Source organism: Vanessa atalanta, chromosome 15, assembly GCF_905147765.1.
Source record: "Vanessa atalanta chromosome 15, ilVanAtal1.2, whole genome shotgun sequence".
NCBI lineage: Eukaryota > Metazoa > Arthropoda > Insecta > Lepidoptera > Nymphalidae > Vanessa > Vanessa atalanta.
Genome location: NC_061885.1, coordinates 4,105,164 through 4,125,456, shown reverse-complemented (window position 1 = coordinate 4,125,456; position 20,293 = coordinate 4,105,164). Strand labels below are relative to the sequence as shown.

The 20,293-nt window shown below is 31.7% G+C and overlaps 2 protein-coding genes across 3 annotated transcripts in view; both read right to left on the bottom strand.

The window, feature by feature from the left end:
* The window catches only part of LOC125069562 (CYFIP-related Rac1 interactor A), a 28,055-nt gene extending 24,595 nt beyond the window's left edge, over positions 1 to 3,460 (bottom strand). Inside the window, exon 1 of the mRNA XM_047679084.1 lies at positions 2,904 to 3,460. Within this exon, the coding sequence (XP_047535040.1) occupies positions 2,904 to 3,218 (315 nt within the window). The 5' untranslated portion in view covers positions 3,219 to 3,460. The remainder of the gene's footprint in view (positions 1 to 2,903) is intronic.
* A 1,009-nt stretch (positions 3,461 to 4,469) lies between these two features.
* LOC125069561 overlaps positions 4,470 to 20,293 on the bottom strand; it is a 32,224-nt gene continuing 16,400 nt past the window's right edge. Inside the window, exons 2-17 of one of the 2 annotated variants that reach the window (XM_047679082.1) lie at positions 16,725 to 16,942; positions 14,613 to 14,859; positions 14,054 to 14,083; positions 13,319 to 13,462; positions 12,948 to 13,119; positions 12,670 to 12,830; positions 12,035 to 12,241; positions 11,521 to 11,591; positions 8,503 to 11,450; positions 8,282 to 8,408; positions 8,072 to 8,197; positions 7,786 to 7,974; positions 7,527 to 7,692; positions 7,239 to 7,447; positions 6,868 to 7,115; positions 4,470 to 6,745 (exon numbers count right to left, since the gene is read on the bottom strand). In XM_047679082.1, the coding sequence (XP_047535038.1) occupies positions 6,557 to 6,745; positions 6,868 to 7,115; positions 7,239 to 7,447; positions 7,527 to 7,692; positions 7,786 to 7,974; positions 8,072 to 8,197; positions 8,282 to 8,408; positions 8,503 to 11,450; positions 11,521 to 11,591; positions 12,035 to 12,241; positions 12,670 to 12,830; positions 12,948 to 13,119; positions 13,319 to 13,462; positions 14,054 to 14,083; positions 14,613 to 14,859; positions 16,725 to 16,942 (5,452 nt within the window). In that variant the 3' untranslated portion in view covers positions 4,470 to 6,556. The remainder of the gene's footprint in view (positions 6,746 to 6,867; positions 7,116 to 7,238; positions 7,448 to 7,526; positions 7,693 to 7,785; positions 7,975 to 8,071; positions 8,198 to 8,281; positions 8,409 to 8,502; positions 11,451 to 11,520; positions 11,592 to 12,034; positions 12,242 to 12,669; positions 12,831 to 12,947; positions 13,120 to 13,318; positions 13,463 to 14,053; positions 14,084 to 14,612; positions 14,860 to 16,724; positions 16,943 to 20,293) is intronic. The other variant, XM_047679083.1, reaches the window with a different exon arrangement.

Here is a 20,293-nt window from a genome sequence, read left to right as displayed (position 1 = left end):
TTATATGATCAACAAAAAGTTGAATAATATATCTTGATTTATAATATAAGTTTATTCCACTTAATTACTTATCCATTTTAATTTTACTCCTAAATTTCCTAAAACAATTTCGCTAATTCAAACGGCATTACTTGACGAATCCATATTAAATACCGTAGATTTTTAGAGAGCAATGACTTCATGTCAATTAAATTCAAGGTCAGATTTGTTTATATATCTTTACTCCTCCTTCCATTTCAATAGGCTTTAGTTATATATGTTTGAGATTACTAGACTTTGACTATAAAATTTGCCACTAATGATTTTTCATTGGTATTTCATATTATGCACTTTGTAGTAGATCACCAGTAAATGGCGCTTCCGCACATCAGCTTCTATACCGTTCAACCGATTGCTTTGATAATTGATTTGTATATTTGAACACGAAGAATTCCATATTCTTCTTTTGTTTTAAAGTGAACGTCATTACATTCTTCTTTTGTTTATAGACGGTTTATTTATTTTAAACACAACTTAACTATCATTTGACACCTCATCTGTTGCTTAATCTTAGCGGCCTTACTTATAGACGTTGTTTAGCTGGTGTTTAGTTGAACAGTGATTCATTTCATTCCTTCGTCGTTCATTTGTCATTCGAAAATAACACAGTATTGTTTAATTAATCACACACCGAATTTTTCAGGTAAGTAAAAATCAAACATCGAAATATCTCACAATTGTTCATCCATTTTTATATACTGTACACGACTAAAAAATTATACATAAATTAATTATTAATTTTATTTTAACGTGCCTGCATTTTACCAGTAAGCATCACAATCTGAATTTTTGGATTGTAAATTTCCATTGCGTGAGTCGTGCTGAGATAGTTTAATGGTTAGACTAGACGAATCTTAGTTGAACATCGGGAATTCTCATCCCAAAAAGTGTTACTTCTTGAATGATATATTAAAAGTGGTTTTTAAAATATACTAGTTAGCTTCTGAGTTACGTCAATTCCTTCAAAAAGATATCAAGCTTTATATTTTATTAAAGGTTCATAAAGGCTGTGGTTTACTTTTAATTCGTGTCTGCTTATCTTATCAAAAGTATCGTTCTGCGAACAGGAAATGTTACACACCATTCCCAAATGAGTTAAACACGCTAAATTTGGATAGATATGGACTTGGTGTTTGTATATTTTACAATATTAATATTCTATGATTTAAAATTAATAATAAAGTCAATATAATTTCACGCAAAGGAAAATTTCTGTAGTAATGACGATTTATAAATTTTATTGATAAACTATTGCTTAGCGCAAGACTTCGTCTATTGTATCTGCATTGCGTCCTCTGTTGCGGATTGTAACCGATTTTGAGAAAATAAAACTATGTTAAGTATGTTAAGCAATCGTTTTTAAGTTCGTGAATTCATTTCCGCGTACTTTTAATATGAGTAGTATTTTAATATCTATCTTGTTATTCGATTCAATTATGGCAGTTTTACCGATTTTAATATAATCAATTATGCTATTTACACAATAACAATATAAGACGATTAATAAATAATACCAAACATCGAGCATCTCAGTTCACTTGATAGAAGTGACAATTCTCTTTGCATCAGAAACATTTAATTATGCAAGCATTTATTACTTTAGAATGTTATGAATACATAACAAAAACAAAGATATTGATTATATTATTATAGCCTTAGTGTTACATTATTCCAGTAATAATTGGAATAATGGCCACCTCCGGAGAAACACCTAAAAATGTAATTATACACTAGCATTTTTTTTATTTATTGCCAGATAACATTTAAAATAAGAATAGAACTACTGATTAGGTGTTCTATATTTTTTTCTGAATACAGAATTACAGAAGTTACAGATAAAAAATCATAGTCGAAATAGATTAAACAAAGCATATAGTGTTGTACATTTTTATGTATGTACTAAAAAAAATTACCTACATTTTAATTACCTATTTTATAAAGTTTTTAATATTCTTTTTATGTAAAACCAATATTTACTTTAATGAACAAACTGTGTGTCACTGGTTGATTAAGTTAATTTGAAGATAAGGAAACAAATATTTCATTATTTTTTTCATTTATGATATAATTATGAATAACACTATATACATAGAGATCATCAAGTGAACATTCAGAAAAGTGTGAACTCGTTACATAAGCTCGTTGTGATGTCACATGATTCTCTCCGGGACAATTATTGTGGGTGGTAACCTTTAGCTATCTTCTAACATTACATTCTAGTGCTGTTTAATAATGGATGAGTTAACACCCTCGCCTCACAAAATGTTAAAAATAAATTAAATATATTTTTAAATTGTATATACTTTTTAAGTGCCATCATATTTGAAATATACTAGATGACTATGATTTTTTATAAAATAGAATGTGTCATGCAGGATATATATTGTGTTTTCAATTTAAATTGGTTGAAATAAAATAATCTAGTTATTTTATCTCTAAATGATATAAATATAAAGTATTCAAATAAACCTTCAATTATTTAATTGTTTAAATAGTATGATCGCTATAAAACTAATATTTCAATGAGAGAGATATTTTAATAGTGGAAATAGTATTTTTTGCAGCAAATGCACCGGGAAGTTGCCATCATACTTGATAGCTCCGATATCTTCTGAAAGTGTTATCTATGTTTGTGACTTCATTAATCACAACTGATAAGGATAAACTTCCTTTGCTAACACTTCATACAAAATCATTTTATAAACAGTATCATATATATTTTTAACATTAAGAAAATATATTTGTTTAAGGCAAATTGAATATGGAATATTGTCGTACTACCAATGAATTATAAATATATATAAATTAAGAAGAATATATCCGTTTTTTTATTGTTGTATAAATATTATTAATTTTTGTCTTACCCGTTTCAACTCCAGTGAATGGTTATAAAATCTGAGCAGTTTATCCACTAAGGGTTTGACGGCGCGCCAAGCCCTTTCTTGGGTTATAGTCGAGGGGTCTGCAATCGCTTCTCGTATTTCCTTTCCAGCTCCTTTGTAACACTGTATTTCTTCTAAGATTTTGTCTGAATCCAAAAGAACTCTTTGCACTTCTTCATAAACATCGCGCTCTGTGTCAGTGGGTGCAGCATTCTCAAAATCTAAGAATATATCATATCGTGGCGAAGAACAACAGTTTGAATCATCACGGGCCAATAGACTCAGCAGTTTTCCCATTTCGATTTATTTGAATCACGAATTAATTTTATTTATTATAAATACCTCCTGGATAGCATCGACTGCATTGCCCAGTAATTACGGTTTATGAATAAATGTTATTGTTTCCGTATAAAATTTAATGAAAGAGGCGGTTTTATTATTTGTTAGACACTGTCACTAGTTATTTCATTACAGTTTTATATTTTAATTTAAATAAACTCTCCTCTGATACACTACTACCGTTGTACACTGTTAATGCCCCACCAACTGAATTGACATTGACTTATACCACCCGCCCACAATAGCGTTGTGATAAAGTATTCATATATGTCGATTAAAATATTAACACATTCTACATTATTGGTAGTTGTTTTAATATTTACACGTAAAAAATAATTGATCTATGTTTTTAATCACTGCAAAGTTTATGTTAATTTGTTCTATAAATTCAACATAGACCTAAGCCCCATGTGTAAACGTAATCTTACTTTTATCACTTTTCGTTAAATTTGTTATGTTGGCTATACTGTTTAACGCAGTTGGCTAGTGTTGTTTTTAGCGCTGAAGCTAAACTAAAGCGGAAATTTAAAATTTAACGCGCTAAATGTATTATTTATTTAAAAAAAATAATTGTTAATAATATGTAGTGAAATTAAGAAATGACCAATTCATTCAGATTCATATTCGATTCGCCATCTGGCCGGTGGGCTACTGGCCTTACTGATATTATTACGAGCATTAAATTTGCTATAAAATGTATAAAAAAAATTAAATATACATAGTTGTTCAAAGTTAATGAGCTATTGATTTTCAGGTATATAGCACAAAAATAATGTTGGTATTTTGACTGTACACTATTATTTTCTATAAAGATGAACACGTGCGCTTAGTAGAACAACATGAAAGGTAGAAAATTAAACCTAACGAAGTGGGTAGGTACTTTTTTTAATAAAATTGGTAAGATTCTGGCATATGCCACTTGAAATAATTGAATTACATTATGTTAAAAATAAAGTATTTAATTAAAGATAACTTCCACGATTTTTTTATGTTTAATATATAATCCTTAAATATGTATATATGTAGACATTAAGACATGTGGAATTCTATACTTTAGTTTTTTATTACGAGTATTCTGGTTTATGTTTTTAGTATCTACATAAATATTAAATAGTGTAATAATTTATACATTAATGTTATGTATATTCTGGTGTTTTGTTTAAAATAAACACAATAGTAGTGAGGTTTTAGCATCATTTATTTATTTTAATGTAATTGTATAACATCGACACATTGCCATTCAACATACGAATGTATTTTACAAATAAAATTAAGTTTTTTATTTACAAAATTTACTCTCATTCTGATAAATCTACACATTAGATGATTAAATTATTTTAAGCATGCTCCTGAGCAATATTGAGGTATTACTCTATGATAAACTATTGATTTATGTGCAACAACAACACATTCAAAACATCTATGAATTTGATAGACTAAACGTTATAAATATTATTTATACTATGTAATAAATCAATATAATATTAGAAACCTATTTATATAAGACGTAATTCAGGTATTCTGACCATGTTGTTGTCGTACTAACCTACAACAAATTTAAAATCATATTCAAGACTAGAATTTCTAAGCCCCTGTATAAAATGTTACCTACAGATTAATAAATAGAAAAAATTGGACAGAGCAAGATGTTAACAAGTTATATCAAATCATGATTCCTAAAAATAACAAAAGATAATCTATTAAACTTATCAATACCATATATTTTTAAAGATCAGTCTAACATTCGATAATTTACACCTTTATTCTAATTTTCTTTTGAGTTAAGGCTACGGCCTGTCCTTATATTGTAATAAGGCCCTGCCAGATCATTCTCTTAATTCATATTTCAAGTTAAATTAGCTTAATAGATAAAAAAATGACTTATAAAAGTGCGTAAAATTCCAAAAAATCCATTCGAGTTTAAAACTTAATTCTCACTGACACAACCCAGTGTCTGTTTGTGCAAAGCTATAACATATAAGCATCTAAGTTATTATTTTGTGAATATAATTCAAATATAACAAATAATTTTAGCTAATGAAAAAAAAACAATCAATGGTTTTGTATAAGATGTTTTGTAATAATTGTTTTCATAAATTGATGTAGGAACAATAATTACGATAGTAATTCTATCTAAAACAAAAAAGACGCTTGTATTTTGAATCTGTATGGAAATTGTTTACGATTACGAGGTTTTCATACTATTTTAAAAAATAATTATATTAATTTCCATTATTTCATAAGCATAATTAAGAATAAAATGTGAAACAGAAAAACCGAAACAAGTTAAGTTTGCGGGCTTAGCATTCCAGAAGCACACATAACATTTTACGATGGCACTGTTCAGTGTTCATATACAACAATCAGTAAATTTCTAATACAAATAACATCTACTTTATCTACATTTGCTAAATCGAAAGTCTTAATTATTTGGTGTAAAGATCCGTCTTAACCTAGTATAATAATTAAAATTGCAATTATTTTTTCTGTATAGTTTATAAATCGCTGCATCAGCACGAACTCTTATATCACACTTTTACCAATTACAAGTAACCATACGAGTACATAAGCGTTTTAAAACAGGAGATCAATTCGATTTATCATAGATATATAGTAGATAGTATAAGTTAACGTGCAAGTTATAATATCGTGATTATAGGCTGATTATATTATGTAAGTACGAACTGTTGAAAACGTGCTGATTTTTGAAATTTATAAAGTGTGAAATGTTCCTTAATTTCTTTTAAATAAATGCTGGTGAAATGCGAATGCCTGAACAGTATGATTTATGTGATTGATTTTGATTCGGAGGCAAGTAATTAATATTTACTTAAATTTTATAAATTTAATGATGACTCCACATTTGTGTATCTATTCATTATAATTTTTACAAGTAAAATTAAAACACTTAGTTAATTTCAGCGAAATTCGTACTGTAAATCATTGGAAGTATCGAAGCAGAGGAACTTTTATGAAAAGACAAGGATATGTTGCGCCGGTTGTTTTACTAATAGTGGGAAAACTAAATAATTTTCTTAAAATTTTCAACTAAACAAAATGTGTGTGCCAATTATTGTAAATTGAAAGAGTTTGAAAAAAAAAGTTTCAACGTCGTTTTTCATCGTAATTTTAACGTATTCTTGTAGTATTGAAAATTAAACAGCTAATTGTACAACCAACAACGTATTTCAAGATGCCATAAATACTATTTTACGAATGAATTCGGATTTTATAAGCATATGTTCGATATCATATTGTGACAAGATAGTGTCAATGTTGATTTCAATTTATGATCTTCATCGGAAATACTTAAGAGCAGAGACAAGAAGGAATTTTTCAATGAAGAGGTCAGAATCCAATGCGGCGATGTGCGCCGCGCGACCCACTAGTGCGCTGGCCGTGTGCGGGAGAGCGTGTTGCACGTCATAGCGCACTACGGACACAGACGAAGCTCGAGCCGCTAGCGGAGACACCATGTTATGTACCTGGGAAAATTATTAAACATGTTTAATTTTTGACGCGTAAACGATGTTACTTATAAGGACGATACTTATATAACTAAAATGTATTTATTATTTCTTGATTTCTTATTATTAAAAAGGTATACCATTTCCCTGTAAGCCTGTCCTAATAACGACGTGTCTTTAGCAGCTGCTTTACAAAGTTCTAGCCTCGCTGAGTGCAATGGTACGTATCTATCCTGCCCTGAACCACACAACAAAATGTGTTTGAACTGATGCAGTTGACTACGTTCGCTCAGACGGTACAGGAAAGATCGTCTAGGATCAGAAGCATCACGGAGAGAAAGCTGCAGCAAAGAGCCAGATTTCTTCCACTTTTGCATGAACCACATGCCTGAAAATGTTTAAGAATACGAAAATGTGTAATTTGTTCAATAAATTAAAAAACATTATAAAAGAAAAAAGTCCAACAATTATTATAATAATAATATGATAAAACAACAAAAATTTTACTTGCCTGCATTAACAAGCCCGCTGGAATTATACAGTGTCCCTAAATGCGGTCCACTAAGCGAGAGGAAAGTGTGTAATTTCCCCAAGAATGGTTTCATTTGTGGCCTCGCTAACGCCGATCTTATAATGATAGTGCCCAGGGAATGTCCCACGAAACTTATCCTAGCTGGGTCACTTGAATTTTGTATATGAGTCATAATTTCTTGGACCAACCTTGAATACAATTAATATAAATAAATTATCCTCGCTTATACATGTCACTGGTATCATAACTAATATAAACAATTCGAACCTGTCCGTCATAGTATCAAAATCCGAGAAAGTATCTCCTTGATTTCTTTCAGACATGAGGAAATCTAATCTTGCTCCTGGTAAGCCTAATTCCAAGTATGTTTTGACCAAGCGTAAATCAGCGGCGTTACCATCCAATCCATGGACGCATATAATGAGATGAAGACCTGGAGTTAAATATAAAAAATAAGCTTAAATAAATTTTACAATATCATCATATTATAACAAGATCGGAAGTTGTTTTTAAAAAAATAAAATACCTTCCGGATTAAACATTCTATATTCATCGCTTATATGGAAATAGGGCAAAGAGTTTTCAACTGGAGGAAAGTCAGAATATATTGCTCCTGGATACTTGACACTTTGTCGAAATTCTTCTCTACATTTAACAAAGAGTCGTTCCGATTCCGCTAAGCCAAATATGCTAATAAAATTGCTTTGTCGTTGCTCTGAAACAGTAAAATATGATATTACGTATAAAATTCCACATGTTTATTATAAAATATCCAGTAAAAGTACACATTTGTTAGCATATTAGCATCCTACCTTTACCATTTTCATTTCTGCTAGCTAATTCACCAGTACTTTGACTTTTATTTAGTGTACTAGCCGAAGGTGTGGCAGTGGCATTCATGGATTGGTGGGGTCTTAACTTTCGCCTTTCTAAAATTCCTGGATTAATAGCCATGGGTTAGTTTTATTTACAGCTTAAGCATGAGGTTTCAGCCAAATAAACAAAATAATTATTATATATACCTTCGCAAACGTGATATAAAGGATTATCTAGTTGCAGTGTTGTAGGTTGTCCAGTTTTTCTACTTTTTGAGGGAGTCGAAGATTTACTACTTTGTCGGCTCTGCAACGGAGACTTTGACGGTGGATCCTTTAGTTATAAATATAAATAAAAAAAGTTATTCAGTCAATTGCTATTAATAAAATGATAAAAATAGATAAATAATTATATTTATTATTGTTACCTTAAATTCGTCAGGTGGTGGTGGAGCATCTCTAAACTGTTGTGGTGGCGGCAAGTGTTCGTAATCATTCTCACCACTGAAATGGCTTAAGTCTATTTCCGATTTTGCTTTTCCATGGTATTTTTGAGCAGCTATGGCGGGACCACCGCTGGTTTTATGACTTTTACAAGAGCGATCTACTGTCAGGCTTAGAATTTCTGCAGCTATTAGTTTTTCCGTATATTCTATCCTATCTCTAAGTTTAACTTTATTCATTGAATTTGACTTTTCAGCAGTAGCAGGTTGCGCAGACTTTTCAACCTTCGTTGCTATTTCTTTTCGAATATAAGGATGTAAGTTATCGCTGACTGTTTGAGACTTTTTAACAGTTCCTTCATTAGAACTTTTAACTATGGAACTATATGTATTTCCCTGAATAGCACTAAATGAGTTATGTCTTTGATTTATTTTACCAACATTAGAATCAGAATATTGATAGCAACTTGCTGTACAAGTATCTGAATTACAACCTGCATCAATTCCTTCATTGTGCATCATCTTATTATATTCACATTGGCTGTCCGTACAAATAGAATCGCTACAAATTGTACATTCTTCACAAACTTCCTTATCACAGCATTCTATCTTTTCAGTTGAACTACTTTGAACAGCTTTTACTGCAAGTTTAAGTAAACGCTCACGAAGTTGCTCACCATTAAGAATGGTTCTTTTGAAATCGCTTATTTTTTCACCCTGTTTTTTTCTTGTTTCGTCAGTATCGTATTTTTTATCGGGAATTTTTGAAACACTTGCGCTACTCGCAGGAGGGTAATTTTGATTCAATTGACAACTACCATTATCTGGCGAAGATGGACCTGAACTCCTACCACTTGAAACCCAGCCACTTTGTTCACTCAAACTTGACGTAGAACTTCTACTTCGTTTATCTTCTTTATTAAGAAAACTATCCGGTGGCATAATTTTAAAATCTTTATCAGTAATATCTAATGGAGGAGATTCAAAAGCCGGTGGTGGGGCTAAATTTGGCAATGACTCAGATCCGAATGTAGTATTGAGATTATGCTCCTCTATGATAGATGCAGCACTTCTACAATGTCTTAATTCCGATCCATGATCCAAACTATATGGAACGCTTGTTGATGATTCTAATCTTTTAAGCTCAAACGGTATGCTTTCATTACTAGAAGAAGAAGCAGCTTCTGACATAAGCTGAGACATTTTTTCCGATGCTTTATGTTTGGAACGCTTTTCTGGTTTTCCACTAGATCTTCCACTTTTAGGCGTAGCTCCTCCTGATTTAGGGGTAGCTCTACCTGACTTTGGAGTTGCAAGCCCAGATCTTGGAGTTATACCACCAGACTTTGGAGTTCCCTTGCCTGACTTTGGGGTACTTCTCTCCGATTTAGGTGTACTACGGTCTGATTTTGGTGTCTGCCGATCGGACTTACTATCCCTTGATTTAATTGAATGATGACTGCTCAATGAATCTCGACTTGAATTCATTTTAGTGCTTTCTTTACCATTCGAGTTAAGTTTAGACTCTTTAGATCGACTCTTCTTATGCCTCACGGAAGGCAAACTAGAATGAGGTGTCGATGGAGGTGTTTTTGAATAAGTCGACTTCGATGTTCCATCACTACTTCTATCTAAAGTCATTACAAACCCACTATCATCGCTACTCTTGCTAGATTTCTTCTGGTAGTTTTGTATTAAACTACCAGTATTAAAGTCATAACTCCAGTCACCTTTCTGTAGATAATAGTTTAGCTCGTGTCTCAATTGATTACGGGTTGCTTCAATATCCATCTGTTGGCTATCATTCATATTTTGTTGAAAAACATGTGTAGAGTTAGATCTATGAACGTGTTTATTAGAAACTAAGTTACTTTGATCAGTCCCTTGTGTTTTTCCACTAACTGGTGGATAAGAATTACGAGGAGGCAACATAGGACGGGGCAAATTTACACTATAACCTCTTTGAAATTCTAATGGATTGCGAATAACGTTATTCGCTGGCATATTACCCTGATTACCGAAAGCGTAACCATATATTTGGTTAGCATTTCCTTTAATTGTACCGTCGTACTTAAATCCTACGTCATGAAACACGTCATTGTTTCCATGAACATTAGAGTTACAAGGATTCTTATATTTTTCTCTAAATTCATTTATATTTCTCCTGTAGTCATCACCTTTAGATCCACAACGCGTCGTCGTGCTAGTTGGATAAGATGTAGTAGTAACACTTCTAGGAAGAGTTGTGGGTTTTATAGGTTGCGGCGGTTTGTACGTCTTTTGATAATTAACTGATACATTAGAACTATTTTTAACATTCTTTATTAATGGTTGTACACTTAAAGGTGCCATTTGAGAAACTCTCAATTGGTCTAAAGATTTGCTATGCCGTGCTGGCAGGGTGCTGACACCACTTGTTATTTCATGCTTTTGAACAAAAACTTGATCTGGATCCGATCTGTCTTTGCCTAGCTGGGAAACATTTACATTGCTTTTTGTAGCATTTATGTCCAATAATGTCGAAGCTGAGTATCTAGACATTTGTTGGCCTTGCTGAATCGGGCATGAAGCAAACACGTTGTTAGGCGGCAATTGAATTTCACTTATTTGATTATTCTGTACAATATACCTGTTTCTTCCTGTTAATTCTAATTGCTTGTTATGCGGTTTGCTCATTTCCACAACGTTTTGTTTAACCAAAGTTCGCTTTGGTGAACCTCTAGCGGATTTCTGAGGGGCTAATGTTAATGTCGCTTGCACTACACTTGTACTTGCTTTAGGGCTATTGAACTGAGGCTCAAGCACATCTATTATAGTTTTAGGTAGTGTAAGGGTTACTCTCGAAGCTTCTGATGAAGGTCTTCTAGAGTCCATCATTGAACTAATACTGCAAGCACAGTCGTCTCCAGTTGCTTCCGAACATAGGAAGGGATCTGTAATATATTTTTCGTGAAAATATTGATAAGCATTAATAATTCTAATAATATTATTTTAACTACTCACCACTACCAGACTTGTTTGCACTAGAATTCAAAAATGAACGTCTTCTAGCAAATTCAGCGGTATCTTGATACCTAAGTATTAAAAATAAATAAATATTTATTAATTGTCATTTAAGTCAATAAACCCTTTTTCAGGTTTTCGCTCTTTCTACTTCTCGTACAAGTTAATTTACACTATGTATAATAATTAAATTACAAGGGAGCATGCAATTCAGAACTATGGTAAATATTTAGATATATATGTGTACATGAATTGAAACTTAAGTTAAAATATTAAAAATTATCACTCATTCGAAGATTATAAAATTAAATATTGACGTCAATTAATTCATTAATTGTTTTTTTATTTTTATTTTAAAAGCTTTTGATGTCATATGTCAAATTGTGTACATAATTAGGTTTTTTTTTACATTCATATGGTTGCATATCGTATATTTTTATTTATTTTTATTGCTTTTGATCATGGCCGAAAATAAAAACGGCAAAAGAAATAAGTCAATTTTGAAATATAATACCTGTCTTCAAATATGATAGGCATGATATGTGGGTCACCATCAAGCGCTATGCAGTGTACGGGAAGCGGAGGCAGTAACGCGAGGTAGCGTGATCGTCTAACCGCTTCTCCCACACTTTGATACGACTGATAGTTGCTGTCATAGCAACCAGCAAGCGAATGCCGAGGGTTGTCTAGCACGAAGAAGCATTCTGAGAATCGTTTGATTCTGAAAAGTAAAATGGTTACAAGTTAATAATGATCTATTACCTACTATAAACAACAATTATATTTTAAGAGAAAATCATCTTTAGGCAAATAAAATGATAATAAACTTAATTCAATTACGTTCTTACAAGCTGTTATTGTCCGTCATATTACACGATTAAATTAAATGTAATGAAGAACCCGTAAGATACTCAGTAGTTGCTATTGTTGTTAATTAATTATTAAATAAATTAGTATTCTAATTATGTACAATTAAATGCATCAAATCTTGCATAATAAATTGCATACTCGATTTTTTTCTTTTTTTACATTTATGAGTATATTAATATATTGCAAAGAATATAAAAAAGCATATATGCTTTTAACATAAGCTATGTCTATGTAGGAAAATTAAATAAAGAAAAATTGTTTCTATTTAACAAACGATACCTTAATGCATGATGTCTTGCGGCGAGGGCGTGGTGCACGTGCGGACGGTCAGAAGTGTGATGCAAAAAAGCGCGCCATCTGAGCGTCACCTCTGCACAGAGTCTTGCGATGTCGTGTGCAGCTCCCATGGCCCATTCTTCTTCTTCACCAGCTTCAGATTTCTGTGCAAAAGAATGTTTAGCGCTTTTAGAGCTTTATATATATATAAAGTATTAAGCTTTAATGATTGCTCCGATGCAAATCTAAAGTTATTTTAACGTTATTGATAAATAGCCCACCTTGCCTAAATCACTTAAGTCTTTTATTCTCTGTGCAACTTCACCAACAATAGAATTGGATGACGATTCTTCAGGAGTCAGCAATACTCCAGTTGAACCACATACACTCAATGCGCTCTGTAAACCTTCAAGTGATCCAAGTAGAATACCGCAAACCTCAGCATGAACTTGTCTGAAAACATGTTTAAATTGCATTTCCTTACGAATATCATAAACTGTAAAGCCTTACAAATTATGTCAAGTATCTAATTAATTATAAAAAGAAAAATATTATAAAATAACAAGACTAAGAATTCTAAAAGAACATATCGGTACTTAACTTACTCAACTTAAATACGTATATAAGTAACTATAATGTTCAAATGAAGTACCTGGCATGTGCTATTTTGCTAGAGTTTCCGCCGGCACACTTCCCGCTCGATCCGAAAAGAATGTTCTCTAAGCTTCCCGAAGCGTTAAAGTTAGATCCTGCACTTTTCATCAATTTCCCCCATTGTTTGCTAGAACGGGGGGTGCTGGAATCAAAATGATATTTTGTTCTCATATTAATACCGGCTTAACATATAATTATATTGACTATTTTATACTTGTGTTAAAACATTCATATGATTATTTAAAGATTTCTAAAAGGGATAATGTTCCTATGACCTAATACTCCTAAGCTAGTAAATTTAATTATCTAAACTACTACTATAGTTTGTTGATTCATCATTCACTATATGACTTAACAATTTAAAAAAATAATGTTTATCATGTTTTGCATTCCACGATGCTGATGATTACGAGGGTGGTAATTTTTATTAATGAGATCATTATGGAATATGGAAAATATGGTTTACAATATTCTTGTTTCTAAAAAAAAAAAAATCATGATAACATCTTTCTATTTATTATCAAAAAAATGTCTAGGATTAGGATTTCCAAATATAGTATCAATTTCCATATACTTACTTTATAATGAATCTTAGTAGGAAAATATATTATAATTTATATTGAGAGGACTTAAAAGATAATTTTTGTAATTAAATATATACTTAGTAAATGATTTATAGGTATATAAACAATTATGTAACAAGAAACATGTGCAATTACTGTCTAGTACTTACCAGCTCTGTACGTAATGCATGATGCTTTTCCTAAATAAAGACATGTAACAAATGAATTTTGTTTTATCTGAGAAGAGTATACGTCAAATTTTATATAAAAAAAATATGTGTCAAAAGAGTGCTTCAAGGTAGTGAAGTTATTGTAGTAGAAATCCACTTAACATTGTGCTCTACTGCAATGCGAGACTCGCTTCACGCTTTGCATACGTACAAACATATATATATACCTAGAACTATACATACAGGTTTCTTTTAAGATTTACCTGTTCTTTGTTTTTGTTTTGTTATAAATTTACATATAAATTATCAGTCGTACAAATAAATTGAATGTAAGTGCCGAATAACTAACTATTCTTTTCTCTCTTTTTTCATTATTAAATTGTTATTTGAAAGATGAAGACAAAAAACAATTGTAGCAATACAACACGTATTAGTAAAAGGTTAAGATAGGTTTTGTTTTGATTTTAATTATATTTTTTTAATTTATTAATATAGATGTTAAGTATTTCAATCTTAAAATCTGTCGACATTTATTGCAATAAAATCTAATGTAACTTACTTGATATAAGGCTGATGTAGAGCTACTAAGCTGGCGTGGATAGTAACGGAGACAGCGGATAGGTGGAAGTAGTCGAACAGTACTGGTAGGTGGTAGTGCAAGCCCTGGGAAGGCTGAAAATGCAGCTTCAAGACGCGACAGGATACAGGCGAGAGTGTATTCGATTGTGCACCCTCGCTGCACCACAGCTCTACGCCGAGACTCCATTCCGCCCTTTCCAAAGACTCCTTTAGGTTACGGCTATCAACTGGAAGTTTAAATATATCCTAGAATGCTTATAATAATAGTTATCATTTTTTTAATTTTTAGTTAGAACACGGTAATCTTCATCGAAATTTGCAGATTTTCATGTCCTTCATTTTAGTTCATAATTAATATCAGGTGTAGTGAAGTAAAACATGGTAAGCAAACCTGCATAAGTCGAATGAAAGTCCACCATATGTGTATCCATTACCAGAACACATTGGAGCAGTTTAGTGGAAAAAGCGGCAAACCTTTTCCTCAAAATAGAAGCCTTAGTTTAAGAGCGGGACATTTACTGATTATTACTTTACTTACTTTAAGTCATAAACTAAATTGAGAAGTAATCAATTTTATTTTTGGGTTCAATATAATACATTGGTAGAAAAATAATTACTCTGAAGTACAAAAATTGTCGAATATTTTAAGGGCATTACTGATTTTTTTTAAATAAAAAAAAATTATTTGTGTATAGAAAATATATTAGGTATATACAAATCAGTAATTTAGTAAGATTAAAAATCTATTTCAAAAGCCAACTATTAGTGATTATGAGGTCACTGATCTCTGGTGTATGTATGTTATTATTTCAAGAGATTTATCTAACAATGCCAATGAACTTACAATCTTGGAATCTACGATGTGGTTTCTCGAATGGTTTTAATTACACTGCCTCACGTAAACATTTGGGTTTCGAACACAGATATATAAAGAATTATGTTCAACACTTCAAACTCGTCTGCAAATCGACCTAGAGGAGTATACTCCACCACCAGTAAAACTTAGAAATTAGGACATTTACTGCATATTGGGTCAGAGTCTTGGCAAACTTCCAACGATGTTATAAGTCGTCCTGGTTTTATCTCTTATTTGGTAATACTTTTCTGCTCCGGGCACTTAATATTTCGGAGTTAATTTTGTTTCTAAAGTGTTAATAACTTGGATGCTTTGAACAAAGCAATTTATATAAAATATAAATATCGAACTTAATTTTGAAAAACAATTTCAGTGATTAAACAAAAGTGTTAAAGTACAGTGTATAAGTACCGATGTTATGAATAAATTAATTTCTATTTTACTTGAGAAATGAATATAGTATATATTATGCAGGAATAAGGTATAGAAGAAGGTTTTTGCTAAAAATATATTTAATGTAGATAGGTATTATATTATTTCAAGGTACTTAATAGCTGCCAAAATGTCTCAAAACTTTATTTCACATTAAACTCGATATGAATTTTATTATTTTTGTTCGATGTTATATAAAAGGTCTGATGAACGATTCGACAAATTCTCCGCTGGAAATGGTATATGTTTGCATAATATTTTAACGGCTCAACGTTCAGTTAGTTTAACGCCGAAAGCGCATAAATTTAGAGCATGTTTGAGCCCTAATCCAAGAAGCTATGACGGCAAACTAGCGGACGACTTATCTCCATATAAACATAGGCCGTTATATCATAATATTAAATAATGTTTTATATTGAATAACGTTGCCACCCTATATATATTATCGCCTGATGAAATAGCTAAAAAAAGTAAAAGTAAGAGCCTGTAAATGTCTCACTGCTCGGCTAAGATCTCTTCTCTCTATCAGGCTTTGAGCTTATTCCGTTACGCTGCTCCAATACGGGTCGGTACAAATATTCCATACCGTTTAAAATATTTTGGACATGGCATTTATCGCTTTGATTATTTCATAAAAGCCTTTTCACAGAATAAAAAAGTCTTATAATTAGAACGAAATAAACCAGTTAAAATAAATATTTTTGAACACACGGGTTTCAAAAGAAGTAACAATATAGAGTAAGCACTACTGATATTTAATTTAAATGCAATTATTGTCTATGGTCGATGTTTAGTAAAAATTACCTAGTAGATGCGCTCTAAAATGCACGATGTCTCTCAATGTGACCTCTTCATTTCTATACATAATCTGGAAGGCTCGAGAAGCAGCGAGGCCTCCGATGAGAGATGCATTAGCAGCAGGCCTGCCGGTCCTTGCGGCGCCATTACCGCTCGACACCGTCGCCTCGATGTGTACCGGTACCTTAGGTGACACGCGTAGTCCCACACGTACTTGGTATAGTCTGCAAATTTAAAAATTGAAAACATTTCGTCAAATATTTAAAAAAGGGCGTCTATTTACACTTAATAAGTACACCTGATTTGTGTTATAAATTGCTTCGGATACTTTCTATCATAAAATTCTACATAGACAAACTTTGCACTGAAATTCGTTATTCTTTATTCGACCATGAAAATAAGGTTTTATTGTGCCCAAAGAAGTTTCATAATAATAAGGATAATTTGCAATAAGTATAAATTTATTGCAGGACATGTACTACGTTCCCTGGATTATACAGTATATTACATTTTTGGGTACGATAGCCAATAGCCGTATCATATTTTATCTCGAGTTATTTGTTTAAAAAAATCGAAATAAAAATAAAACATTTATTTATATTAGAATTAATTGCAACTCAACATTATTTATAAAAATATCTACATACTAACAAAGACTTCGGATCCTTTTGACCGATCACAATGAAATTTGGCAAATTTATTGTAACTCGACACTAGATGGCGCAGCACATTAACTTATACACCGTTCAAGCGCACGCCTCGAAAGTTAATTGTTATTGATATTCGTGTTAATTTGAGCATGACGATTATTCGATTTTGATTTTACACGCATGGCTACTTAATATACAAATAAAAATAAAATACAAATAAAAATAAGTTACTCCCTATAAGTTACTGTAATTATATATAAATCATGACAATGTAGAATGTTGGCAAGAATGCTAGCACAATTTCCCAGTTGTATTTTACTTACGATTCTCAAAACGAGCAAAACCGTCTAATAACAATACCGTGACAATCCTTTAAGGGTCATCAATAACCGTTGCTTTTGGTAATCAGAATAGAAAAAATGAACAGACTTTACGTCTTTAGTGTAACATATTATGCGTTTTTGCGTAATATTCTTGTTGTTAGTTAAATCTAATGTTAAGCTTGTGCTTTTAAGGGTAATGTTTTATAAATAAATATAATTAAAAATTATCATTTCAGATAGCGTTCGAAATTAACAGTTCTAATATTCCTGAACGAGCGTAATAAATGCATATAAAATTATAGGCACATGCTGTACTTACGTAGGTCGGATACGATCGATGTTTGAACTCACGTGTTGTAGATGTGGTTCTATATTTTAGTATTATATTTTTGTGTACACGCCATTAACGTGCTCACAGATTCTTAGAATTTTATTTATAATATCTGTAACGGGGTCGTATATATTTATACGAGGAATGTATGTTTTATGTTATATCGATATTTTTCACGCATGTCGACTAAGAAAAAAAACAGATATTATTTATCTGTGCAGAAATAAAAATGCTTGCTTTTGTGCGTATTCCATGCGTTCTCTGTTGTTAGTCGTCAAGGTTTGCGGCGTACCATTAAAGTACAAAAGAGGTTTTTTTTAGAAAGGTTTTCATTAAAACACGTGCCGGGTATTACCTATTAGCACACGCAATGAAAAACTTTCATTATAACTAGTTAATTGGAATACCTACTGTTTTGTTAAATACAAGTAGTTATACTGAAGTTTATAATTGATTAAACATACATAATATTGTAATATAGAAGAGGGTGGAGGCACTTTACATAAGTACTTGTCCTTACTAGTTTTCGTTTTCTATAACTGTTGTATATTAAGTTCTATATATGTAATGCAAAGAAATACCCTTATATTCTACACAGTTTCAAAAATAGAACATAGAAACCTTTAATTTCAACCGACATAAAAAAAGAAAGAAGAAAGGTAAAGTTTGATAAAGTTTGATAGTTTTTAATTGCAAATTCTGCACATTAAAAGTTAAGAACTAAATATTGAAGGATTTGTAGATATGTCCTAAAGGTAGGCAAAGGAAACTTCTCTTCTTAAGAAAATATTTGGAGTCAATAAATTAATCCACCAGATTAAACACGTAGACATACATCAAAGCTTCGTCAAACGTTTGCCTTTAACCTTGTAACGCAAGTTAAGCAATTGAAATTTCAAGTTTGCGAATTTGAATCTGGAATCTTATGTTAACCTGCCGTGTTCAGCTCTTAGGCCAATTCGGCTTGATATCTAAAAGTATATTTTTATTTACCGTCAATTGATTTAGCACATGGTTCAATTTAAATTCAACAAGATATTCAATCATAATTTCCGTAGGCTTAATATCTTCAATAAATATGACTCGAGAGTCGAACTCATGTAGAAAAGTTTTCGTATCGTAGGAAATTATATAATTAAGGGGTCAGGTGGTAGTCAGCCTTTGTTTTAAGTGAAATTATTCCAAAATACAAACTTTGATATTTATAATTATTATCAGGATTGAATTGATTGATTCGGTCTGAATACTCTTATAGCTTGCTACTTCTACTTAAACGGTATTCCGAGTCCGTGTCAAATTTAAAAACGTAACGACCTTAGACCTCGTTATGATCTCATTATAAAATGCCAAAATTTCACGCCCTCATCTTTCGAGTCATAAATATGCGGATTTAATTATTCATAAAAATTTTTTTTTATAATTAAACAGTTTTAAGGTGCTGTATAATTTTTTTTCATGTCATGTATGTTTTCTGAAGAGACGGAGAGGTTATCGCTGGTTTTTATGATGGGTATTCCGGGGTACCGGTAAGCACTCAGCACTCAGCGTCCTGGGCATCGGCGAGTCCTACATACTCCCTCCCATTTTCACTAGTTAGACTAGCAAGTCGAGGATATCAGAGCCATTGCTGTGGTTATTTACTGAAGGTAAAGTGGTCACTACCGCCCATGGAAACTGGCGCTGTGAAATATTAACCATTCCATACATCGACAATGCGAAAGCAACCTAGGGAACTAAGAGGTTATGTCCCTAGTGCCAGTAATTATACTGGGTCATTTAATCTTCATACCGAAGCACAACTATACTAAGTGTTCACATTTGCCGATAGAATATGTCATGAGTGGGTGATATGAGATACCTCTAATTGGGCTTGTACAAAGTTGTGAAAATATAAGAATACGAATCTTTGCAAGAAGATAACGCAAAATATATGTGGGTTTCGTTTCGTCATAACAGCCTTTTAAATAAAAATAAACCTTACTCACACCCTTTTCAAGAAATACTGTAAGAATGCGCGGTCCTTAAAAATTGCGTAGTGCTTTTTCTTTTTATGTAGAGCGTTAAATGTAAGCGTCATTAAGTTTTTTGTTTTACTAATAAAACTTATTAAAGTTAATCTCTGACACGAGCCGAGTAACAATTTTAAGTTAATTTATAAAATATAATAATACTGACACAATATTCTGATTGATCTCGTATGTAAAATGTGAAAAAATTCGTGTTAAAAATCAACATTTTTACTGCGACAAGATTTGGAGACAGGCTGTGTTA